At 38.6% G+C, this 26,571-nt stretch overlaps 1 protein-coding gene across 17 annotated transcripts in view; it reads left to right on the forward strand.

Moving 5' to 3' along the window:
* Tcf4 (transcription factor 4) overlaps nt 1-26,571 on the forward strand; it is a 346,839-nt gene that overhangs the window by 205,246 nt on the left and 115,022 nt on the right. For 12 of the 17 annotated variants that reach the window (XM_077792343.1, XM_077792352.1, XM_077792344.1 and 9 more), the window contains 2 exons: nt 17,726-17,855; nt 18,331-18,380. The exons of 2 other annotated variants lie outside the window; for them this stretch is intronic. In XM_077792343.1, coding sequence (XP_077648469.1) covers nt 17,726-17,855; nt 18,331-18,380 — 180 coding nt within the window. The remainder of the gene's footprint in view (nt 1-17,725; nt 17,856-18,330; nt 18,381-26,571) is intronic. 3 more of the 17 variants (XM_077792345.1, XM_077792348.1, XM_077792356.1) reach the window with 1 other exon arrangement.

Consider the following 26,571-nt stretch of genomic DNA (forward strand, 5'->3'; position numbering starts at 1 on the left):
TCCTTCTGACTCCCCCTAAAGGCAAGACTCTTAATGGCTCTTTGGCTGCCTCATCTGGATTATTCACACCTCTCCTTTCATCTGACTCACATTCTCAGAACGTGCTTTCCTCACTGAGATCAGGTATCCATAACTGAAGAAGGAGGCCACTTATCGTGAGGATCATTTTCCTAAGCAAGGATTTTAGGCCACAGTGTGCATGTTGTGCTAATGACAACTGCCTCCCAAAATTTACAGCTCAGCAGTCTACTGAGGTGGGGCCTCAGGGTGTAAAGAAGGGGACAAGAATGTCTCCATAGAAAAGAATATAATGTACCAACTTGCGGAAAGAAGAGGTTAGCTCAGAGGTGTGTGGGTCAGACAAAATGTTAACTAAGGACCTGTTTCCAGGTAGGGAAATCATGAACACAGAACAGAAAAGGGAAGGGAAGGAATATAAATATTCAGGGGTTATGCATAAAACTGTTTTCTTTATATATAGTCTGTGAATGTTTTTCTGTATGCTATATATGAATTTGGGGAGAAAGTATTTCCTTTCTTAGACTTTTGCCGGAGTTGAAACATTGTGACATTACCTGCCCCAATTCAAACCTTAATGCCTACTGATTCCAAGTGAATAGGTCCTGGAACAAAGTATCAGGCTAATATACTAAATGGATGACCCACTGTTTTGTTAGGGTCTTCAGCAGGTCTCTTGAAGGAGGATGGCTCAGGTGTCCACATGAGTTCTTTTCCGTTTGTGTAGTTGAGAGCATGTTCCCCTCTTTTTAAACTAAAGTTGAGATTGGGGGTCAGCATGCACTGTTGTGGGCGAAACTACTCCTTGAATAATGGGGTACCCCACCTCTGGAGGGCTACCAGGATGAGGTGGCCAGGTTGGGACCTGAGTTCAGTGGGAGAGGGAACAGTAGCTTCCCTTTGATCCACTGTGGGGTGCCTACAAAAACTTTGATGTGCACTTTTTAATTGAAAGCTGAAAACGCACAGCCCTTTTCTGCAGATTGACAGGCTGATGTTTGAGCAGTAGCCAAATAACCCAGTTTAGTAAGTGGCTGAATTTTGACTTTTATAAACATTTAATGAATACATATTTTATTTATGTGAGCTTAAAAAAATCCAGCTGCTGCTATTTTGCTCCCCTCCCCCCACATATTTTTTTTTACCTTTATGCCAAAATTAGAGTATTTAAATATTTTTAGATTCCCCAGTGAGCTCTGTGCAGGTGTGTAGGCAGCGTGGGCTCTCAGAGAGCTCTCCAGGCTGGCTGTCTCTCGTGCCTGCAGGGAGTGTGTATTTCCTGTTGAGGACTCTGTGTCACCAGAGGTTGTTCATGGACCTCAGCCATTCATGCATCTTAGAAAGGAAAGGAAAGGGGCATTGTGGTACAGGGGCAAGAGGACACATTTGGGACCTGGTCCTCAGATCAGGTGGGACTTCTGATTCTTTCCCTGCTATCGTCTTGACCTTTATTCTCATGTGTTCGAGGTCTGTGTCTCTATGCCAGTTTTTTTTTTTAATTTTGCTACTGTTGAGAAAGCGTACAGAATATATATCTTAGAGGAATTCTGCAGCTCTTCAGTCTAATGCTGGTGTGAGGAAGGCATTCTGAGTCTTGGCCTCGGTCTAAGCTTAAAAATAGATGGAATTTGTTTTATTGACCCGTTAACCTTTTTGAACTTTTTTATTACAGACCTTATCAGATACATGACAAATTGAGAGGACTCTGATAGGCTCTGTCTACCAGGTCCCCAGTTGTCAGTTCCAGGAGATCATAACATTTTCTCAGTCTTTTATATAACATATTCTCCAGTTTGTTTCTGATATTTTTAAAGCAAAGCCAAGATAGCATATTATTTCACCTATGAATATTTCAATAGCATCTTTAAAAAATAAACTCTCTCCTTTACTCCTCATGCCACAGTGCTGTTCCCACAGCTAGGAAGACTCAGTAATTCAACAGCATCCTGGGACTCTCTCCAATTGTCCTCCAAGTGTGTTTTGACAGTTAGCATGTCACAGACTGGACATGGCATTTGATCATCATGGCTCTTAAGTTTTTTAAAAATTCACAGCTTTCCCTATCTTCCTCTCCCTTTTAAATATCAAAACTGGGGTAATTTTCCTGTAGAATGTCCCACTTTTTGGATTGGGCTGGTTGCTTTCTTGTCTTTCAGCATGCTGTTCTCTTCTCCACATTTCCTGTAAATGAATAGGTGGACCTAGAGGATTCATGAGATGAAGGTGATGATGGTGCTGCCGGCAGCCTCCTCCTTCTTTGATCTTGAACACATCATTTTGCTTCACATCAAGAGACAGATCATAGCTGGTCATCATTGTTCACAATGCTTAAGTTGATCAGTGAATTCATGTGCTGCCCATTGGATCTCTCAGTTATAAAAATTCTCATTTGTAGCTTGTTGGTTTTAGAATCTATGGTTTTTTGGTTGGTGGTTGTAAATTAGTCACAAATTAATTCAATGAAATTTTTCTCCTAAAATCTTCTTACGTGGGGGTTAATCACCTGTACACCATTCCTTTTGCATATTTTATAGCAATTTTTGTTGTTGTATTTTACATATGTCTTCTGTCCGAACGTATGGGATGTCTTACAGACTTTAGCTGCCTTACCAGAAGAGGAAAGTGTTGAAACTGCACTATCTTGTTTATGTTTTCATGCACATCCATAAATGTACATTGTACTGTAATTTGTCCTCAGTGTTTTGCACAGTTCCTGGAACATGATAAGTGTTTGTTAAAGAAATTTCCATATTCTCCAAATGTATTATTTGCATTAGGGACAGTGCTACCAAAAAAAGGAACCCGAAACTTGGTTGGACTGTGAAAAAGTTGTCATTAGTTTCCTCCATCTTCTTATTCAGTATTGGCCATTCAGGCAAAGGAATGGAAATGACAATTGTCTATGTTTGTGAAAGGAGGAAGGAGAATGGAGGATAGGTTTGGATTGGGATAGTATATGCACAATTCCTTAAATATGGAACCTCCATGTGAGAGCAAACATCATGTTGGGTCCTGATGGCGGGAGATCTTTGTACCACCCAAGTGAAATCTGAGTGGTTGACTCACTCCTTATTTGAGCTACATAGAACTTTCTTCAAAGAGCAGTGAAATTAAGTGTCCAGTTTAGCATTTTACCAAAATCAAAACAAATTAAAATCAAAAATTTTAACAGGTATGATGAAGAGGCCTAAATATGAAACTGCTCACCAGCAAATATAAAATGAACATGTGGCAAACTGCAGAGGACGGCACTGTCTCCCTTGGAGGCCTAGATTTGGTAAACTGGACATGTTCAAGCACTAACATAAGCAGGTCAAGTACAGATATTCTCAGGGATCTTTAAGTACTTAGGCATTGAGGATATCTCCAGAAGTAATTAAAAGATGACTCATAAATTTTCTTTTTATATCGTGCCTTAAGCACAAAAGACTTTTATAAGCCACAGTCCCTTATTGGGAATCCTGGGGTCATGGTATTTCAGAATTTAGCAATTATTTGCATTTTAGGAAGTTAATATGGTGCATATAACATGTACTATGGAACTCACAGTGGAGTTGGAAGCATCATCAGGCAATTAAATAGATTATAATTTCTGTAGCTAATCATGTGAATAGTCACACTAAGATTATTTTAAAAAATGATAGATATCCTCATATCAGTTCAGCTCAGGTTTGGTCATAATACTACAAAAAGTATTCAGAGCTCCTGGAGTACCAGGATTGAGAAGAAGAGATTATGGACCTTCAAATGAACAAATAAATAAATATTTACCTTTCTCTGAAAAAGAAAAAAAAACCATCAAATAACAAATAAATATCACTCTTAGCAGTTTTCTAAGCCCATCAGAGAAATGACTTCCTTTTCATTCACAGCACACAGAGAAATATAAAGAAGTCTTAAGAAACCTTTTTGAAAACAATTTTAGAAATAAGCTTTCTTAGACTTTCAGCCTGTTGGCTCCCCAAACCTGCTTAGTTGAAAGAGGGATGTGCTCTGGACAAGGTGTGCTGTTGCCCAGGAGGAGTGTTAGAAAGTGGCTTCACCTCTGCATCCCCCCATGTGCTCTGAAGTCATTGTCACCCACACAATGTGGGCATCTATCCAGTGCTCCTACAGGGAACCATGCTGGTAGAAAAGCAATAAGGAAATAAGCTACAACCGGAATTGAGGCTCAGCTTTGGGGAAATCTACATATCAGCGAATCCCAGCCCTTATTGTGTGCATTAGTAAATTATAAATAGTGGCATAGACTGCATATTGAAAGTTAATTTAACTTCCCTGTTTTTTTTTTTTTAAATGCACAAAGTAGTTCTGTCCATTTTATATCTACTTCAAAAAAGCTTGTTTGCAGTACATTCTATAGAAAGCCCTTGGGTATCTGATCATCTCCCCTCGCTGCTCTCACATGAGTGGTGCCTGCACAGATACAATCCGATTGGTCTTTATCATGCTGTAACTAAAGCTCAAGAATTATTTTTGAAATGAAGATCATCTTTATTTTGCCTTTTCCTACTGTCTGAAGTTACCTTGCAGAACTCTGCTCTGTGAAGTTCCTCAAGACTGTTACTTTTAACAAACGTAAGCCAGAGAATTTGCCAGAGTATGAAAGAGTCTATGAAACATCATGATTTGATTGATGGTGGAAGAGAGGTTAAACCTGCAGACGCTCTTAGAAGAAGAGACCTTAAGTGGTCCTTTCAAAGACAGGCTTTTTCATTCCATGTAAATTTATCACATTATTTCATGTTCATTCATTTATTTAACAGAACTACTGTAGGTGTTTCTAAATTGTCACAATCATAAAGAGTTGTCATGGATATCTGTGCATATGTTTTTGTATATTTGCCTGGTTTTATCCTTAGGGTAAAATTGTAAAGTTGAAATTTCTAAATCAAAGGGCATGTCCTTTTAAAATTTTTTTTGTAGGGCTACGCACATGCCTGTAACCCCACCTACTACTTGGGAGGATAGCAAGTTAGAGGTCCACCTGGGCAACTGGCTGGGACCCCATCTCAAAATTTAAAAAGGGCTGGGGGGATGTGGCTCATAGGCAGCACACTCCTGGTTCATTCCCCCAGTATCATCAAAAACTAAGAATAATTTTGCTGTACATTTAAATTGCCATCCAGCAAGTTTATACCAGATTACATTCCTCTTAGCCATCTATGGAAGTGAACTTCCTCACTGGCAGTTTGAAATTTGTGTTATTTTTAACTTGCCAAACAGATTTTCCTGTATTTATGGCCAAATTTCAAATTCCTTCTTTTTGAAAGGAATAGTTTATATTCTTCATCATTCTGTTTGATTTTATTCTTATTGCAGTCTAAGAGCTTTTTATTTATTAAGGGTATTAATCTTTCCTTTGAAGTATTTGTTGCAAAGGTTTTTCCCAACTCCCCCCCCCCCAATGAGGTGAATAATGGTTTGAAAACAAGTAGGTAGCCATGGGTTCAATGTGTTCCTCTAATTTTATAGATCTAATGTCATAGCTAACAAAGATCTCTACCTTAAAATTAAATATTTTTTTGCTTACATTTTGTTTTCTTGCTTTTACATTTTAACTTCTACATATAAACATATTTTGGCAGAAAGCATGAAGCATAAAATTCAATTCCCCCCCCCACAAACGATGAACAAACTTTTGGTACCATTTATTGAACAATTTATCATTTCCTTGTTGATTTTTATGTGACATTTCTACCATCAATCTCTCTGATACTTCCTGTTTTGGCACCACTTCTGTATGGTTTTAATTTATTTTAATATATGTAAGTATATATATTACATACATGGTATAAATTGTATAGTTTCCCAACTAAAATTCATCTGAAAGATCTTAACTATTATTGTTTAATTTTCCAGATAAGCTTCAGAATCATTTTAGAAATGTGTTCTCCTCCTGTGCAATACACACTCATTTTTCCTCTATTTGAGATTGGTTTGGCTTTGCCTTAAAAGTCTGAAGTTAAATTTTGAGTCCTCAGATTACTTTTATGCAAGTACTTTTCTGGGGAATATTTGTGTGAAAAATTAAAGTATCTGATTCTTTTAAAAATTGATACACAAGATTATTTCCGTCTTTTGGAAGTGTTTATTCTGCTGAATCCTTTTTTTTTTTTTTTAAATTTTTTCTGTTAAACTGGCTTCTGAACTAGTTGAGCAAGTCAGTGCCACATGCTCGATATCTAAATATATTTATAATGAGGTATTATGGGAACACATAATAAAAATATACCTGTCCTACATCCTTAGAGAGAAAAGAAGAGTATTTATAGATATAAATGCTCCAGAATATTCTCTAAGGAAAGTTAAAATCTGCAGTCTTGTTTTAGCTTTTATTTATTTATTTTTTTTAATAAAGTTACCTGTCTGCCCCTGGTTTTAGTATCATCTTTAGCACACAGCGTTGAGGCTGCTTCCTAAAGTTGGGTGCATGGACGTCCAGTAAACGCAATAACTGGAGGCCAGTTGCTCTCCAGAGGAAAGACCACGTGACATGGGCGCGTTCTGAATGGGGTTTCCAGAGAGGGATGGCTGATGCTCCAGGGGGGAGGGCAGTGGCGCTCAGAGGTCAGGGTCAGCATTCCTTTTCAGGAGCTCTGAAGCTGACTGTGGTTGGAGGGTAGAAGAGAGAAGGCGATTGGGGGGGGGGGCGGTTCCAGCATGAGAAGGTGTGCTGGGGAGGGAGCAGCCAAGAGGGTGACATGGGGTCTGCTCATCACCCTTGTTTGGAAGTGGCTTGTCTCACGTGGCCTGGGGAGAAAGGGCCTCCAGGGAGAGAACTCAGCCTGTGTAAAGGTGCCAAGGCTCCAGAGAGCAGGGAGGGCAGCAGAAACACAGGTCCTTCCGTCTGGCCTGGACTGTTCTTCGGCCACGTTGAGGTGTGTGTGAGGAGCCTCCATGTCCCTAGAGCTTGGGATCACTGTGGGCTAATGACAGGTGCCCCGGGCAGCTTCAAGGACTTCACTCCTTTCAGGACTGACAGGAGCCCTGGGGCGAGCCTGGCTGTGGGCATGGAGTGGGGCTCAGTGTTGGTGAGCTGGAGGGAACAAGGGCAGCTCTGGGCTTTAGAAAGCCGTCTCTGGCCTGGTGCTGTGGCACACACCTGTCATCCCAGCAGCTCAGGAGGCTGAGGCAGGAGGATGGCAAGTTCAAGGCCAGCCTCAGCAAAAGCAAGGCACTAAGCAACTCAGTGAGACTCTGTCTTTAAATAAAATACAAAATAGGGCTGGGGATGTGGCTCCGTGGTTGAGTACCCCTGAGATTATCCCCTGTACCTGCCTCCACCCCCCAAAAAAAAAGTCTCCTAAGAAAGATTTAGGCCATTTCCCTCCATAGGAACAAATGTCCTAAAACTTTGTGTTATTTTGGAGCTCAGGTTTTTTTTTTCTTTTTTCTTTTTAGTTATATATGACAGTAGGGTATATTTTGACATAGAGATACAAACATGGAGTACATCTTTTTCTAATTAGGATCCCAGTCTGATGGTTGAACATGATGTGGAGATCCACTGTGGTGTATTTACATGTGAACGTAGGAAAATGCAGTGAGATCCATTCCACTGTCTTTCCTGGTCCTGTCCCGCTACCTTCCCCTCACTCCCCTCTGTCTCATCTACTGAACTTCTATCTGCCCCTGCTTTGTTGTGTGTGTTAGCATTCACATACCAGAGAGAACATTTGACCATTGTTTTTTGGGGATTGGCTTAATTCGCTTAGCATAGTGGTCTATATATCCATCCATTTTCCGGCAAATGTCATAAAGTCATACTTTTTTATGGCTGAGTAACATTCCATTGTGTATATATACCACCTTTTCTTTCCATTCTTCTGTTGATGGGCATGTAGGTTGGTTCCATAGCTTAGCTATTGTGAATCGAGCTGCTATAAACATTGATGTGACTGCGACACTGTAGCAGTATGCTGTTTTCAAGTCCTTCAGGTTTAAACCCAGGAGTGAAATAATTGGGTCAAATAGTGGTTTCCTTCCTAGTTTTCTGAGCCATCTCCATATTACTTTCCAGAGTGGTTGCAGTGATTTGCAGTCCCACCAGGATGTCTAAGTGTACTTACTGTTGTCATGATTGTCTTGATTCTGTCTTCTGTGGCATCTCGGTGGTTTTGATTTTATCAAAGCCAATCTGGTGTCAGTAGTTAAGAAAGTAGAATCTAAGTGCTGGGTGTGATGTCAAGAAGGCCCTAACAGTTTCTTAGCCCGTGCTTGAACTCTTCCTAGTCTGTTTCCTATGCTGAGCTCCTTAGACTAATATTCCTCGCAGGCTCCTAGCACATGGCTTTCTCTCGATGGCCTTTGTTCCTCTCTGCCGGAGCCTTCTCTGTTGGAGGTGTGTGGATGTGTGGATGGTGAAGTCTCTTCCTCCCAAGGGTGCCTGTTTCCCCAGCTGTTCAGATTCTCTCCAAAACCTGGCTTTGGGGTGAGTGAAGAACCCTTGAACAACCAGGATACTTAGGGACATTTAACCATTTTTTAGTCAAACGAATCATAGATTAAAACAAAGGTTAGACCTTCACACCTGTGTTCAGATAAGCGTCCAACTAATTCCTTCTTAGACTTTACAAATGCTGACGGTTCAGATATCTCTTAAAGGGCTGAGGGAATAAGTTGAAAGCAGAAGTTTTGTGGGAAAAGATGTGTTGAGCCTTTGGCACATGAGGAGTCAGATTTTAGTTTTTTACATGAAGCATTTGTGGGGTGAAAGGAGACGAGCCGAGGACGAGATTCACTGAACATTAGAGGTGCAGGAGTTGGGCGTCTACTGGGACGAAGATGGAGAAGCCATCTTCATGACAGTAGCAGTGGAAATCGTGTAAGCATCTTCCACAGTTAATTAACTCAGCCACTTGGCATTTACAGAGGGCATACAGTGAACCAAGGCCCCACACTGCCAGATGCCAGGGACGCAAAGATGACGGAGCTCACTTTCTGCCCCTGAGGGACCCACAGATCAGAAGGGAGAAATCAGACGCATAAACAGGGACTCTCCGCACAGGGTGATGAATGTTGCCACCGATGAGATTTTCACATCAAGTGGAAGAGAAAGTCTAGAAGGGAAGAAGAGGACTGAAATGAGAGATAACTGGAGTGGGGAAGAAATAATCCTAAGGAATGATCACAGAGAGAAGAACAATAGTTTGAACCTCATTAGAGAAGATGATTGACACACTGTGGAAATCAAGATTAGATGGAAGGAACAGGAGGCTGTGGAGAGAGGAGTCGAGGCAGTGGGAGCTTTCAGGCGCAAGAATAGGATTCAGCTGTGGGGAGGGCATGTTGCTCCTCAGCCTGGCCTTCCCTGGCCTGTGGCAAATGTACATAATACATGCATGTATTACTAATGTGGAATACATCTTACTAGTTATTTCAAACTTGCAGTCTTAGATTAATGCATTAATCTATCATAAGATATTTTATAACAAGTACAATGATTACTTCTTATCCAGTTATAAATGCTCAGTAAGTACTAGGAACTTTGCAAAGCACTTATATTCTCTAAGTCGATGTTCACAGTGGGTGGGAGTCAACATACCATCATTTCCCAGGCAAGGAGCCTGAAGCTACCAATGTTAGATGGTCCAGGTTGTCCCAGGGGTAAGTGGCACACACACCCAGGCCTGCCCTATTCTCATGAGTTTGATTTGCTCCTCTGCAGGCAATGTCAGGGATGAACTTGTCCTTTTTTTCCTCCCCGCCCAATATTTATTTATTTATTTATTTATTTTTGATGAGGGAGGTTGAACCCAGGGCCTCACACATGCTCAGCACTTGCTGTAATGCTGAGCTGTATCCACCCACACTCTGCAGGGATGAGCTTTTAGTGGATGTTAAGATGCACCAATGAGAACAGGCAATTCCGGGTGACGCTCAGACGGTGGGATGGGGTATAAAAATCAAGTGCACAAATAGAGGGAGGAGTGGGGGGTGGAGTAGACAATAAGCATGGACATCAAAGTCAAGTCTGACTGGCTCCTCTGCCTGCCAGCCTCCTGGCCTCAGCCAGGTCACATAACCACTCTAAATGGCCCCATCTGCCTGGAGCAGCTGCCTTGCTTGTAGGTAAAGTGCCTGTCCTTGTCCTGACACTCAGCACTCATTCAGGTAGTTGTAGCTGTGACTACACCCACTTCCCTGGCCCCTGGAGTCACACTCGTCCTCCTCCATCTCCACATTATGACTCTGGCCACTGCTCCTGCTACCGTGGCTATTAGTATTAGCAGCAACAGCAATTGGAATGGCTAAAGGAAGGGATTGAGGCTAAAATAATGAGAGCACAGCAGTTCATTTAAGTCCTTGGTTTGATCGGCAGCAATAGTTCTGCATTCACTTCCATATTTAGTGAGCCTTTGCCATGACAACGCTCTCTGCTAGGCACTGCCTTGAGTTACAACACGAATGATGTCATTTCCTCTTCCAACCAGCCTGTAACCTAGTTTGGCCACATGCCACACATTCTTGATGAGCTACACATTAAGAAAAAGAATGTTGGGAGGTGAAGAGTGAATGCACGTGGATCAGGAGGCTGTGCCTGGCTCCTGAAGGATGGTCAGGGTTTCGGGATGAGGGAAGACGCCACATACCTTTCCCACCATCCACGGGGTCTGAATTTCCTCACATCCTGTGTAAGCTTGTCACCATACATATGGGTGAAGACCTTGGTACCCTTTATTTTAGTGTGATATCTTATAAAGTGGGCCATTAGATGAGAGTTGAGCACCTCGATGAGGTGCTGGGAAAGCAGCCTTAAGGAGACCCTCGTCCCTGTTCCCAGAGAGGACAGTCCCATAAAAATAGTTTTTATGGCTTCTTCCCCAGAGGGGCAGACATTTACAATAACCTTGAAATGCAACTTTTCCCACCCAGCATGATGAAGACTGACATGTGACAGTTTGATATTCCTTTGTTTTATTTAAATAGTAACATGGCCAAATATACTTCCTAGCACGTTTATAATAGCCACATGTTTATGTTTATGGGAGAGTTGGTGCTAATTTCCTGGTACATTAACAGGGTGTATTCAAATTGTTCTATTTTTACTTTGGCACAAAATTGCTGAAGGAAAACATTTTAAGGCAAGCAGTGGCTATACGATTTCAAATCACTATTTATTGAATTATATATTAAATGAACTTCCTGAACTGAGAAGAAGCTTGTACTGACAGGAAGGTGGGTGTCTTAAATTCTGTATTGTTTACCTAAGATTTCCTCAAATCCAGTTTTATTCTAGATTTCTGATTGCTTTAATGTTTTCCTTTGCTAAATTTCTCCCTTCCCAACAACAAATATAATCCCCTTTTTAATATGTAATAAATGACCTGGGATTCCAGAATGGATTTTCAGAAGCCACAGCAAACCCTTCTCACTTTAGAGTATACAATAAATAATGTATTTTTTTTTTAATTTGAGAAGTAGTCAAATAGGTGAATGCATAAATCTTGCCAGCCCTTGGGCAGTTGTAATTTTCATACCAAAATGCATGAGTTTTTACTTGACTATTACTGTGTTATACATTAAGTAATAGTTGCCATGGCAACCTTTGCATCACATTACAGCATTTAAATATAAGGTGCTGTGTTTCTTTATAAGGAAAGACAATGTATTTCAAATTTTTTAATGTTTGTTAAAATATAATCACTACTAAAATAAATAATTTTGTTCAAGGTCCATTAATTCTTTGTGAGTTATGCAGATTCCCAAACAAAACTATGGAGTGTATTCATTGATTTACGTGTGTGTGTGTGTGTGTGTGTTTGTGTGTGTGAAAGAGAGAGAGAGAGACCTCATAGGAGAAGCAAAAGATTAAAAAAAAGTGCTTGATAAGTATCATGTAAACACGCATATACTCATTAAATGTCTGTAATTGACTTTGCAAGGGGAAAAATACAAAATTGGACTATACTGTACTTCATTTATCAGCAGTTAATGCAGTAAAAAAATTTTAATTTATTTAGCATCACAATGGATAAAATTTTATCACATACGGAACATTCCTTCTTTTGTATACTGAGTTGGTTAATTGTTAACTAATTTTGATCTCACATATAGTTGAATTAACAGTAGCAGTTTGCTCATGCCTGGAAAAGCAAAATTAAATGAGCCACTGAAGTAATCCTAGTGGCAGTTCCAGGAAAATGGCCACTTAAACTCAAATTATCGAGATCTTTATTAAATATGAGGGGGAAAGCTAGTCATTTCTTTTTGCCAGTGTAGATCTAGGCCTTGAGACTACCACCACTGTTTACATAGACTCCCATATTTAACTCCTTTTCAGCGTTTGTAGTTACTTCTCAGTCATATTAGAGTGCGTACTTCTGATCTGAAAGTGGAGTAGAGGATCTGGCAATTGTTCACAGTTTGGATGAATCTTTTAAATAATAATCAGTGATTCTAATGTGAGTGGAGGACAGAGGAAGGGAGCCTGGGCTGAGGCTGTGCACCAGCTCTGCTGGACATTCTGTATGTGTTGTTTCATCTGATAACTGTTCCATAAAACAGGTTTTACTAGGACTTTTCTACAGAGGAGTGTGGTCTTGAGCAGTTGTGTAACTAACCCCTAATCCCACTGCTTGTGTGACTCTGAGCTAGGGTTCTAACTCATCTGCTTACCTTAAGCTTTTCCTCTTAGTACACTGGAATTCAACTTGAGACTTTTTATGAAATACAATGTGCATTACACGTTTAACATAGAAATTTAAAAAAAAAAATCACTGACCAGTAGCCCTTCAAAGAAACTATTTGCTAAATGATAATGTCAATAATTTGCATTTCCCTGCAACAGATTGACAGTCTGTTAAGTCCCTGATCATGAAAGTTATCTCTACCATCTTGTCTTTCCAAGTTTCCCCTAGTCATCTTTTGTTGAAACCAAGCAGAGGGCAGAAATCTAAATAAACTAGAAAGGTGCCTTCCAGAGTCTTCAGGGATCAGGAATAAAGACTGTCCAAAGACTCACCTTCAGTTTTGAGCTTTGAAGTTCAAAAGTGGACAGGTGGAAATATTGTGTTCTTCATTGCCCTTTGGTGCAAGATATATTCTAGGTTGCAGAGTAAGTGCCAACAGCAGCAAAATTATCGCCCCCTCCTGCTACTATAGTAAGTCAGCAATGGCCCTTCTGTGGTCAGAATGGCAAATTCAGCAGCAGCTATTCGACAGGGATTTGCAAAAAACTTCCCCATAGCTGCTAGGAATCTTATTCAGCAGTGTCTTTGAAAACCCAATTCTGTGCAGAATTAGCTATGTAGCAATGACCTCAGTTGTGATTTAAAAAAAAAAAAAAAGTGTTTTGAACAAATCCAAGTTGTGATTTCTCTCCCTGTGTATTTTGCATGTACCCACTGCAAACTCTATGGGGGTACCTACACAAATATCCAGTGTTCATAAGTTTTCTAGTTCAGAATTTATTTCCATATTAACATTAAAAATCCCTGGCTTTCTAGAGTCAGTTCACCATACAAAGCCACTATACATCACTTAGGTTTGTGATGAAACAATGGAATTGCAGCTGTGTGAGTACTAGAATACCCAAACATGAATTAGACTCACAAGCATTTGGCAATAGTTCAGAAAAGGAGCTTAATCTGGTTTCATCTGAGACTGCTTTTCTCTGTTCTACAACATCCCCCCAAGATGTTGTGTCTGATATCTGATCACACCATGATGGCAGTGACGCAAAATCAGAGAAAGCCCCCAAAACCAGGGGCACGTTTTTTTCCCCCAGAGATTTTCTTTTTAACCCTTCCACTTTTTTTTTTTCTTTCCCCCCATCCCAGACCCCAACTCTAACATTCAAGGTCATTCACCTATTAGATGAATTAATTTTAAACCTCCAAAGCAGCATTCATCGTACTCTGATCTCACTCATATCTATAATTAAGGGTAAATATAATCTTCCTTTTTAGAAATGAACCACCCACCCATTACATTTAAAGAGCTGACTGAAATGAAATAATAGTTCAGAGCGAGATGATTTTAGTTTAACAAGAAAAAAAAAAAAGTTGATAATTTAAGCTTCAAGCAGTGAGTTCTATTTTTGATTACCATTCAGTTATAAATCTAATTTGAGATATATGTTGCTTTTCTGTTTCTCAAGTTTAATTCATGGTTTGCATTCCTGGTTGCATAAGCAAAGTTTAGTGGTTGATCAAGGATGTTAAGATGCCCTCCCCCTAAAAGCAATAGGGGCAGGATTGAGACAGTGTGAGAAGGACAGTCTTGAGGCCCAGATCTGATGTAAAACAAACAAAAATTTTAATTGAAACAGATCCTCAAAGAAGGCTGCCTTTGGCCTTTGAATGGCTATGCTAAAATTGGCTCTTTGCTGGAGAATGGGTTGCAGGGGGTGAATCTCAAACATTGAAAGCCGGTTGGAAAAGTGAGTGTATTTTACTCTTTGGGTAGGGTATTTCAGGTCTTGAGATTGTTTGCCTGTGGATGAAAGGAGCGAACAGGGGGAAGGGCTTGTCTCATCAAATTGCAGACAGTTAAGCAAAATGCTAACCCATGGGTGTAAGATTTACAGGTTAGTTCTCTGAGAGGCCACATCTTGTTTCCAGTGTTTCCTGGCAGACTTGGTCTGCTTGCTCCTGGGACCCAGGGTAACCGCAGAGCCAGGTTGCACAACGTGAAGAGCCTAAAGCCTTTATAATCCTATTTAAGGCAAGGACGAATTGGCCCATTTTGAAAGTAGACTTAGCTTCCGAACTTGACTTTCATTAAACATAAACTTGTCTTCAGAGCTGTAGATACATGTAGGTAAATTCACATGTAAATGAATGCCTTCTCCATTTTTAGATTAAATGCCATTAACTTTTTTAAATTCACAAAGTCAGGCTTTTCAGCCAGTGGAACTTTTGTTTTTTTACCTCCTCAAGGCTACAAAGAGTTAAGTGTATGACATAAAGACCAAACAATAGTAAATGGTCATTGTTCATTTTACAAGTATACTTTACAATAAGAACACATATATTTTTATCTTCATTTTCCCTAAGGGGGTGATTAGGATCCCCTTAAGTGTGAGGAAATGTTTATTTTTGTTGCTTTAGAAGAATGATTCTATTGTCCAAGTGAAAAAGAAATAGGAACAAACAGGTTTAAAGAGAAAGAAACAGGAATGTGCTTTTTTTTCCGGGGGTGGGTGGTTAGCAGGAGCCACTAAGTGTGATGAAGGGCTATCTGGTCTTTGTATTGTGCACAGTTCATGTGGCTGCATATGCAAGAGTTGATTTATTTATGACTGGCCCATGAAATGATTTTCTTTTAAATGAACAACAATGAGGTCAGCCACAACCAGTTAGCTGTTTTTCGGCTATCATTTTATATTTTGAACAACTCTATTGTGAATGCTGTTAAAACCCAGGGTAACAAGCATGTTTGCTTTTAGGTTGACCCGTTAAATGCATTTACTTTCCTGAGAGTGAAACCTTTGCCACCAAGACCAACAGGAATTAACCAGTGGTTAGGCTCATTAAAAAGAGAAGCAAGCATCTCAGCTTATTTGCTGAGCCCTTTTATGAATACTTTGTATGTTATTTAGGGAAGAGAAAAGTAGAGAAATAGAGTAATGTCTGTCAATAATACAATGCTTATACTATTGGTAAATACAAAGTTATCAATAATATAATTTCCATGGGGCTAGGGATGTAATTCAGTGTAGAGCACTTGCCTAGCATGCAGGAAGCCTGGATTTGATCCTCAGTGCTGCAAAATAAGTTGATAATAATAATAATATCATTTTCAAACTTCCTTTTTCCAATGAAATAAAGACTCAGATTTACCAAACTGTCTGGAGCTTGTGACTTCAGATCATCTGAAGCTTTCTCATTGGAAATGTCAAAGAAAACTTTGGAAGACTTAAATATACACACTTTGTTAATAAGAATTGCCCAGTGTGAAATTTCAGGTTGAAATTTTTAAATTTTTGAATTAAGCTCCTAAACTTATGTTTAAAAAAAAAAATCGATGTTGTACTCTTAGATTCTCAGCTGATAGACAACTTTGTGATAGTGAGTTCTACGTTTCAGTCTGCCCTGGGGGGCAGCATTTCAGTGTCTGTCTGAAGTTCCTAAGAGGCAGTGGTTGAGCATGCAGAGGTCAGGTTTTCATCTGGCAAAGAATCGGTTTTTACCAGCTATTTATGTGGTAAATCTTAAGATGCTAGCAAGGATTACTCAGTATGTGCTTTCAACTTTCATATCTCATCTTCGGGTTTTTATTTTAAAATAATGTTTTTTATGTACCCCTTGAAAAAGTCGTGCGCTGGGAGCAGTGACGGCAGGCCTGTCAGCTGCTGATTAGTCCTTTATATATTACTCATCCAACACTCACAAAAACCCCTCGCAGTAGAGAGGACTCTATGATATTTAGCGATATGGCGGTGGAAAGGGGAGGTTTGAATTTTTGATTTTCCAGCTTATGGGTCATATTTGACCAACTGCTTTCACTAGAGGACATGCCACTTTGTTGAGCTATTTAGGAATCAAAAAGACTGTCTTAATTTAAAACAAGGACCCTTTGTTTTAGTTGGTGACTGCCTTGTGAAATTTTTCAGTTCTCAGCGGGTTAACCAGGGAACAGGGGCAGAGTCATAATTGGCCTATTTAGAGTATTTTGCATGTGAATAGTGTGTTAGTGAAGCATCCCTAAGTCTGTTGTGAGTGACATGGTGATTAGAATTTAGATTAGGGAAAACACATTCTGTACTTTATCAAGGACAGTAATTAGTTCAGTCAGTAAAAGTTGATTACAAGTAACGATAAAGTTAGATTTTTAGTACTTAATTTTAAAATTTCTTTATTAAACAGTAAATTTGTTCTTAATATAAATGGTACTATCTACACTTGTTTTATTGCATATCAGAATAATTAAAAGAACAATGTGTTCAATGCAGAGTATAATCAGGCGATTTATATATTATGGGTAAGTTTCTATGTAGCTTTTAGAAAATGTGATATTATTATATAATCTTTCTGATGTCATCATTTTTGAAAGTGTAGTAATTTGTCACACTGTGATAAGTTAATGATATTTGTGAAAGTTTTCTAGTATTCAGGTAAATGTTTAATCTGTGGGGATGTGTTTAGCTTCCGATAGTCCTCAAGAGAGCATTCTAAAGTTCTTTGATTTGTTCCTGTGAGCTTAGAATGCCTACTTTTTCTAAAATGGTGCAAGTTGGTTCAGGTGGTGTTTTCAAGTCGGTGGGTGCCGTGGGGATTCACGGAGGATCATGGCGTGCGGGGGCAGAGGGACAGGGTTCTTACTGGTGTGGATCGGGCACACTTGTCCCAATGTGCGCAGCCGGGGCAAGTTCGAAAAATGAGATTCTTGTTGGTCTTGTGAAGGAAGGGCATGAATAGTCCCCAGATATGAGCCTCAGTCTGGAGAAAGAAAACACCCCTCTTTCAGAAATGCCATTTTCATAGGAAATTAAAACATGAGGCATCTGAAAAGATTTAAAGACTCCGTGGTTTAAAGGGAATCATACCTCCCTCTCAAAAGTGAAGAATGCAAATGGGTAAACTGGGGGATGGCTTCCTAGACTGCTTTTCCTTTTTGGTTTGTGTTTTGGTCATTGTTTCAGCTCAGCAGATGCTGTTTTCTCTACTGCTTGGGTCTAAATAGTACTAGCAATCAGTTGAGGGGTGGTGAATGTCAAGAAGTAAACTTATGTGTTTGTTTCTTCTTCTTAACCTTTTAGCAGAGTCTCCTTGGAGGGGACATGGATATGGGCAATCCAGGAACCCTTTCGCCCACCAAACCTGGCTCCCAGTACTATCAGTATTCTAGCAATAACCCCCGACGGAGGCCTCTTCACAGTAGTGCCATGGGTAAGGTCTTCTTCTGTTTGAATGCCTGAGTGTCATTTTTCTTTTTAAAATTCCACCCTCTCACCCTATTTCTACTCCACCTTCTCCCCAAACCCCCTAAAATTTGGCTTGTCAGGCTGGTGGTCCCCTCCCCAGTAGCCCACCGGGCAGATAGATAACGTTAACAATGTATAGCAGCAAGAGAACTTTTTTTGGTGTCTGCTTATTTCTGGATTTCTCTTGGTGACACACAGAAGGAACCTTAAAAAAAAAAAAAAAAAAGAAGAAGAAGCAGTAACAAGTTAAATACAGCATCTTTATTTTTATGAACAAGGCAGAATTGATCTCTGCTAGAATTAAAGGTGATAGTGGTAACGATGGCGCTGTGGGAATGATTTAACAAATTGTGGTCTCGTCTCAGTGGCTTCCTGGGATCATGTCTTTTAGTTTGGAAAATGGGCCTGTGAGAGCTCACCTCCTCTTCATTTTCTTTCAGAGGTACAGACAAAAAAAGTTCGAAAAGTTCCTCCAGGTTTGCCATCTTCAGTAAGTACTGCTTGTTTCTCTACTGTTCACTTTGTGTTCGGTTTTGTGCTGCTGTGAATGAGCTAGAAGTCAATGTGATTCCGTGCATGCCCCGAGAAGCAGGTTTATCCAGAATGTGGACGAGGAGGTAGGAATGACCTGCAGGTCCAGCTATACCTGGTCCACCTTGGAGTGATGGATTGAGCATCCCAGAAGACTGGGTGGTCATGTTGGTATTCAGCAGGTTAAGCTCTGAAGAGAGCCTTGAAAGCAGGGCCTGAGGTTCTAGCAGTTTTACCTGTATAGGGCTTTCAAGAGAATGAGTATTAGTTTCATGTGTTGGTTAAATTCTTTTGTCAGTATTATGATGATTTATGGATTTGCATGCGAAAGGAGATTTGTGGAGCGGATTTAGGAAAAATTTACATGGGTTTCAGCCCAGAGTGCAGGGAGAATGTCTCTATCTTCCAGAAAGGTTGCGGAATAAATGTTTCCAAGGTAGCTGCCCTCGTAGCTGTTTGCGTCTGTCATACCAGGTGAGGACCAGAAGCACCCAGCTGTAGCCAGAGCATTCTGGGTCTTTCAAAAGGCAATGGCTGGAGCTGCTGAAGCATCCCGGGCCCAACACAGCAGAAGTTGGTTGTGATCACAATAAGAGCATAGATTTTTTTAGGTCCTGGATAATTTATTTAATATTCTTGGGAACTGATATCTTTCTAGTCATTTTCTCCTTATGTGAAATAAAAAGATGATATCCTCCCTTCTTTCCCTGTTTCCTTCATTCTTCCGTCCCTCCTTCCTGGGTGTAGGTTTGGACTTGATTTTGTAGAGTACTAGTATTGGAAAAGTATGGCCTGATTCTAACTTCATATACTTTAAAATAAAATTATATTTAGATTTCTGAGACTATTACCCATCAATGTTTGCATGTTAGTCTTATTTCACTTTTAATAAATTAGAAAAATAATGGGTTTTGCAAATGTGCTAAGATTAGATTAACACAAACACCTGTGTATTTGACTTGATTTCAGTTCAGCTCATCCAAAAAAATTATTAAGTGAATATATCAGAATAAGTCTTATCAGAAAAAAACACAAATGTTGCGTGCTGATTATTACAGACTTGATGATGTTGAAGAAGCATCTCAGAATTATCCATAAATATGGAAAAATATTGTGTAAATAAAACTACCAATGGCATATAAAATAGTCATTTTGGACTACCAATAAGTCATTTAAAAATGTGCAGAATTGTTTTTCTTTGAATGTCTATATTGTATTGAAATTGACTAATATCCCTGAAGATTTTTTAATAAGCCTATTTTAAGCTTGAAGTTAGTGATTGGACTTAATGTTGATGACATTTTAGCTTTTAATTGCTTTATGATAACTTCAAATAATATAGTCCTCACAGCTGTTTACATTTTAAACATGCCCTGAACTTAGTATAGACAATATTCAATATATTAAATGGACCTTTGAATGTTCTGAAATGACAGTTAACACTATGGTACAAAAGCTACGAAAACCAAGCTTTCATATTCTATTTATGCCCCATGTTAAATTTAACTTTGTTTTCTCCAGTGCTAAAATTATGCAGAAAGCTACACAATTTCTAAGGAGTACATTGGTGTGGCATTGGATATTAATCACTGTCAACAATTTTTCTTAATTCATTGTAATTTTTTTAAGTATTTCCCAATAACTTACTGGCCCTTACAGAAAATTTTTCCTAGTTTTTTTTTCTTTGCTATTAAGATAATTGATAGGTTACTGATGTGTTGGGATATGCTTGGTAACATAAAATTATTTTTGTTTTCTTACTAATAAATAAAAGTTAGGAATTGGAAATTTGGTTAGTGTTATTTAATTTTGGCTCTTGATCATCAATTTAGGATTAACTCTTCATAGAGAATTTATCTTGGCTAAATGTTTTAGTGGTCCTTATGGAATATTTTGGTAACTAGCCCTTTTTTGAAAGACAGGGAGGAGGAAGAAAATCCAATTTCATGGAAATGTTATTTATTTATTTATTGAGCAGGAAGAATAAGATAGTTTGGATAATTTTAGAATTCAGAAACCTATTGACTTGGTACTCTAAAAATATTGCAGTTCTGTTCTAATAGCAGTTTAACTTAGTTTATATTAGCTTTGTTGTATGTGTTGTTCGCTTATTGCTTACAGCAAGATCCTGTGCCTTTCCATCACACAAAATCTGTATTTTAACTTGATTCCAAGAAACAGTCTGTACTAGTCACTATAACACTTGCTCTTGTAGCTCTAGATGTCTGTATTTTTAGACCTCTGCCATGCTTGGTTATTCTTCTTGAAAATTCAAATAAAATTTTGAGTATTTATCCTGTAAGAGATACTTCTGAAACTTGTTTCAATAGTGTTTGTACAACAGTGAGAAACTGGGGATAGTAAAATGTTTCTTTTGGAGTGATTATGGTTAGGTAAAGAATTATATGTTTTCTTTGATACATATTTACCATGATAAATAGTAATAAATCTGTCACAATCTGTTGTGTAAACTCACTTTTTTCCCCCTTTTGAAATGGGCCCTCTCTCTTCTGTGACATAAAACAAAATTTACACGGTGACGTTCCATAGTCGGGTATTATTTTGTAACACCTGTATGGAGAGAGGATGGATTTCCTTTTCCACCATTAGACTGGAAAACTCTCAAAGGAGTGAGGGGACTGCCTGGCCCTGATTTGAAAACTCTGATGCATCTGTGGCAAGAGAAACATAAACCTGGCCCAACATCATGCCACGGATCTGGCAGGATCCTTGAGTGTATGTTTGCATGTGTGCTGCTTCTAGAGACCTCAGGATATTGTGGAAGTGTGACGAGGTATACAGGCTCGAACCCCATGAAGGAAAGCAGGACTGTCGCTGTGGAAATCAGAGGCCTGGGGTTAGGGCTAGAGTGATTTTGTTAAGAAGAGGCTATGTGAGAGGACAGCTATCCACATGTCCACAAGAGCCCTGCTTATTGCTACAGAGCATGTTCATGTTCTCTGTTAGAATGTTGCTCTTTTCTATCACATCCCAGTTTCTTGTGGCCTTCAACTTCTGCTGAGACTTTAGCGTCTTTGGTTGTGCCCTGATTTATTTTGCATGTCCGATCTCTTGAATTTGCATGTGAACTTCTCTGCATCTTGTTTTTCTATGTTGAATCACATTAAATTATAGACTTAATATTTTGCCTCAACTATTCTTCCTAGCAGATTTCTTGGTTATGTATTACCTAGTAATCAGACACAGTGAGCCAGGTATTCATGCAGGGAAAAGCATACCATATTAAATTATCCTTTGGGGAAAATACTCCGGGCTTTCTTACCAGAAATTAACATGAAAATATTCAAATCTAGAAAGTAACAATTTTCATATTGTGTTAAGTATACTTATCAAATGCACAGAGAGGGAAAAGCAGACATTGTCTTTCAGGATTTTTTTCTGTGGCAGCCAACACATGAACATATACAGCCTTGACATCAAAATCGTATACATTTTATCAAAAAGCATTAATAGCAGCACCTTTTCTGCTTCAAATATGGGTGGAATTTGTCCCCATTTGTAATCTAGTTTAAGCTTTGTTGACAATCTCACCAAGACCTCACTTGGGATTTTTGGAACTTCACAGTTCTCTGGAAATGTGAAGTTTTTTGTTCTAAGGAATAGGTTCCGATCTCCTTTATCTCCACAGATATTTTCTCAAACTGTACTTTTCAATAAAAGTCAATTTTCTGCCTTTCTTTCTTTCTTTCTTTCTTTCTTTCATTTTTGGTTTTAAATTCAGGAGGATCTGGTTAAAAGTATCAGGAAAAATGGATAATGCTAACAGTATTAATTATCCTCTGGGTTTTCCATTATATAAAAGCCTTTATATTTGAAGGTTTCAAACATTGCTATTGAATCCATATTTTTAGTTATTCTAGAAGGGAAAAAAACTTTCTTGCTCAAATACTTGTAGAAATCAAAATTTAATACAGGAATTATAAATTGTTTTTTTCCTTATTAGGTGTCCATGATAGATGATTGGAAAAATGTGGTACTTAAAATACATAATTCACCCCATAACTTTTGACATTGATCATAAGGAATCAGATTGATACAGTCCATAATTCAATTGCTTTTTCATGTCAACAAATTTAGCTTAAGCACTAATGAAACTTTTTTCTTTCTTTTTTTTTGAACACAATATATTTATTTATTTTTATGTGGTTCTGAGGATTTAACCCAGCTCCTCACACGTGTGAAATGGGCACTCTACCCCTGAGCTCCAGCCCCAGCCCCAGCCTTAATGTAACTTTCTTTAAGTTAAAATTTATAAGAGAATATTAGTTCCTTCCATGTAAACTGATCATCAGCCACCTGGTCTCTGTCCTATGTAGGGAATTCTAGAAATAGCTAGTAGTATGATAAACTAAAAGGGAAAGGGGTCTGTCTCTTCAAGGTTTTTTTCTGGAGAAAGAGATACTTGGTGAAGTATAACTTAGGTTATATGTTAGGATAGCCCGTTACATTCAACCTTAAACTTAGTGTACCCATTTTCTAACTTAAGCTATTGAAATATGAGGTTTGGATATTCAAATTGTGCTTAATAAGTATGAAAGTGAACAGCTAGGAAGGAGATTAAGGTCAATGCCGTTAAATCATCTCAAATAGGACAAAACTATTATTCACACAATTTACACAGCATATAAAACACATCACTGGGGAACACTTTGAAAGCTGAGAAAATGATCACAAAGTATTTTTTTTTTCTTTTGTGCAGTTAATACTAAATTTGATAAATTTGATTCTGGAGTGATTATGACTAGGTAAAGACTTATATGTTTTTTTGATACATATTTACCATGATAAATAGTAATAAATCTGTCTCAATCTGTTGTGTAAACTCACCTTTTTTTTTTTAAACTTGAATTGAAGGCTTCAAGTTCAGAATATGTATTGTTTTCCTGGAAACTTATGTCGTCATGTCCTCTGTTACTCTAAGAAGATAGATTTTATGATTTTTATGAATTACTGGTACATGAACCAAGTGCAGGAGGATCTTGATATTTGTTTTCAATGGGGGTTCTTGTTCCCTTCAAAATATCTTAAAGAATACACGCAAGAGACATGAAAATGGGCAGTCCATACCCCATCAGAGCATTCCAGTCTTCCAAAAGTTTCCTAAAAAATTTCTCTATTTTTGTTTGGAATTTTGAATTCATGAGCTTCTTCTTCTACAGTCCTGCTCCCCCTCAACTTCAAAGCCCATTCCTGCCCCCTCGAAAAAGAAGAATTCAGGAGTGCATATTTTATATATAAAGAAATGTAAGCGAGAGGACAAAAATAAACGTGAACTGCAGATGAAAGATTTGTTATATTTGTGAGCTATCCCTGGATTATCTTTGAAAATGAAAAGGTTGCCCACCGCAGACAATCAAACAAAACACCCCTCTGCATTCCTTCCAGCACATGCTCTCTGGCCAGCAGTGTCTGTTTATCTTCTCACCAGGTTCTTCCAAGGTAGGCATGATCCCCACCACCCCAGTGTGCCTTTGTATCTTGAACCAAGTTTTGAAAATACAACATCACTGCTAAGATATACCAAGACTTTTGTGAAGATTTCAGCAGCTGGAACAGTAGCCTTTAATGTAAAACTATGCTCATTTTTGGAGAAACGAGAAATTTCTTTTAGGGAGCTGTTGTTTTGAACCATATTTTGCCACCTTCACAGAAAAGTAGATACTGGTATGGAGTGGTTTTATTTCAGAAATCTAGAGAAATCGATGCAAGACTGCTTTACCCAGAGAATTATTGCAGGGCTTGTATGTATTTTGAAATTATAAAACTTGTTCTGTAGTTGCATGTGGCTTGATTGTTAATTTATCATGTTTATGGGATAATCTAGATGTTTGGTTTGATATTTGGTTGAATACCTTTTTTTAACTTTTAAAAAAGTTCATCGATTGAAGCAGTTTATATTCTAACATAGCAAAATTCTTTTTTTTTTCTTTTTTCTCATTTCTGATAATTTCTGCATTTTCAAAGCGTGTTTTTCTGGTTTCAAACATTCTGAAATTTTTGTTGGAAAACAGTAAACTAGAGTCAGAAAGCCTAAATAAGATTCAGGAAAAAAAAGGGGGGTCAATAATTCTAAAAGGATAAAGAGTTCGTTAAAAAGAGCAAAGTTGTATTTTCTTATGGCAGAATAATTATGGTCAGGCTGTTGACAGACACCTGCTTTGTTTCTTTTTTAAAGTAAATCGCACTGAATTTTAAACTTGCATTTCAAAGCAATAGGATTCTCAGCCTGGATCCCTACTGTCCCAGCATGTATTTGTGTAGCCATTGAGTTCGTTTTAAAGGAGTGAGAGCTTTTATAAAATGCAGTGCAAAATTTGTGGTTTTAGTACTCAATTATTTTATCTCAGAACAGCAGCCTGTGTGTGATCCTGCCGCATAGGTGTAGTTATTTCTGGATCCTAGGCTTCACTTGAGCATTCGCTCCCTCTTCAGAGAAGTTCAGGTAGTGCAGAGGACTGCGTTCTGGAAAATGCCAGGGTTGAAAATGAAGAGGATTTTAAGTTTTGGTGAGATGTGTAGATTTCAGTTCCAAAGGAACGTGAATGCTGTATTTTTGAAAAGAGGCTTTTATAATTTGAAGAATTATATTGGAGGGGATTAATGACACGGGTGTCGTCCTCCTAATTTTGTCATCTGAGGAATTAATCACAATATGCTGCCAGGGTGGAAAGTTGGTCGGTAAGCATCTACTAGTGATCAAAAGAGGTGCAGTGTGCATCCTCGATTTTGCTAAATTTATTTTGATTATTCAGTGGAACAGAGGACATTCCTTGGCTTAGTTAAGCTGTCTTCAGAGTCAACTGTAAAGAAAATTTCTTGGTGTGTTGCCATGTCTGTAGAGATTAGAGGGTAATTCCTTTGTGAAACATGGACTCATATTAGAAAGACTTATATTTTCTCAGAAAAATGACCCTTATAGTACATTTAATCATGAAAATTGTTGTCATTCTCTGCCCACACATACAGAAACTGTCATTGTCACTACTTACTGTTATCACTTAGGGATTTTAGGAAAATACTGTTTTGGAATAAGTATTTTGATACCATCTGAAAAAGAGTTACCTAACTGCCTGCAGCAACCTCCTCCCTCCCAGCCCATATCATTCTAAAGATGCCTTCTGGATTATACTTATAATAATATTGTAATGGCTTTCATTCTACCGATTGGCACAGTATATCATTATATCATTAGCTGCTATGAGAAAGCAGTTTCAAGTAGGTGGCTGCTTCTTAGCATTAATGTTTTCAAGTAACCCTGTGCAGGGAATTGGGTTGTTTCACAGGTGCTCAGGTGTATTCACACAAGGTACAATATTATTTCCTGGCTTGCTTGTTACAAAATGAACTTGAAGCACAAAATAACTTCACAGTAAGTAGCTTTTATAAAAGCTGGGACTTTAGCTTAACAAAGTTCAATAACTTGAGACGTTAAAAGATGAGATCAAAATAAAATGCCAAGAATGCTGAAGCTCATTTCTCTCTCGTTATACTGAAGCTGAGACTTTAAAAGACAGCTCATGGCCTCGCAATTCAGACTTGTTGAGTCAGTTTAAAATTTTAAACCACGAAGCCGAATAGAACAATAAACTTATTTCTGCAACTAGTATAATATTTGAAAGTATAGTGATGTTAAAAAAAGGTTATAAATTCTGACACTTAATACAGAGGCGTATTTTTCAGGAGTGAAATTTTATTACCAAAACCCTGGGGTCCCTCATATGGTGCCTTTAGAAGAATTTTATTTTTTAGAAGTCTACAGGATGTTGGCACATATAATCTATGACTTAATTGATACAGTCGGGTGAAAGAATATGGAATTCACCATATTTATTATGGGCAGATATAGTTGGGGATTACAGAATTCAAAACCAGATAGGCAGCTATTTTACCAGTGAATGCTGTCTTTTTTTCCTTTTAGTAAATTGCAGCAACAGCTTCCATGTTCGTGAAACCCTCCAGTCACAGCCTGGGAGCACCCAGCTGGGGGAAGCATTGTCAGAGATTTTCATTCAGTCAGTTATTGCTTTCTTCATTTAGGTTTATTCGAAGCGCATTTTTCGGCCAAAGACCAGACACACTATGTGACACTGAGTGTGTCCCGCTCCTCATTGTACCTCTGTTTAAGTCAG

This window comes from Urocitellus parryii, chromosome 13, assembly GCF_045843805.1.
Source record: "Urocitellus parryii isolate mUroPar1 chromosome 13, mUroPar1.hap1, whole genome shotgun sequence".
Taxonomy (NCBI): Eukaryota; Metazoa; Chordata; class Mammalia; order Rodentia; family Sciuridae; genus Urocitellus; species Urocitellus parryii.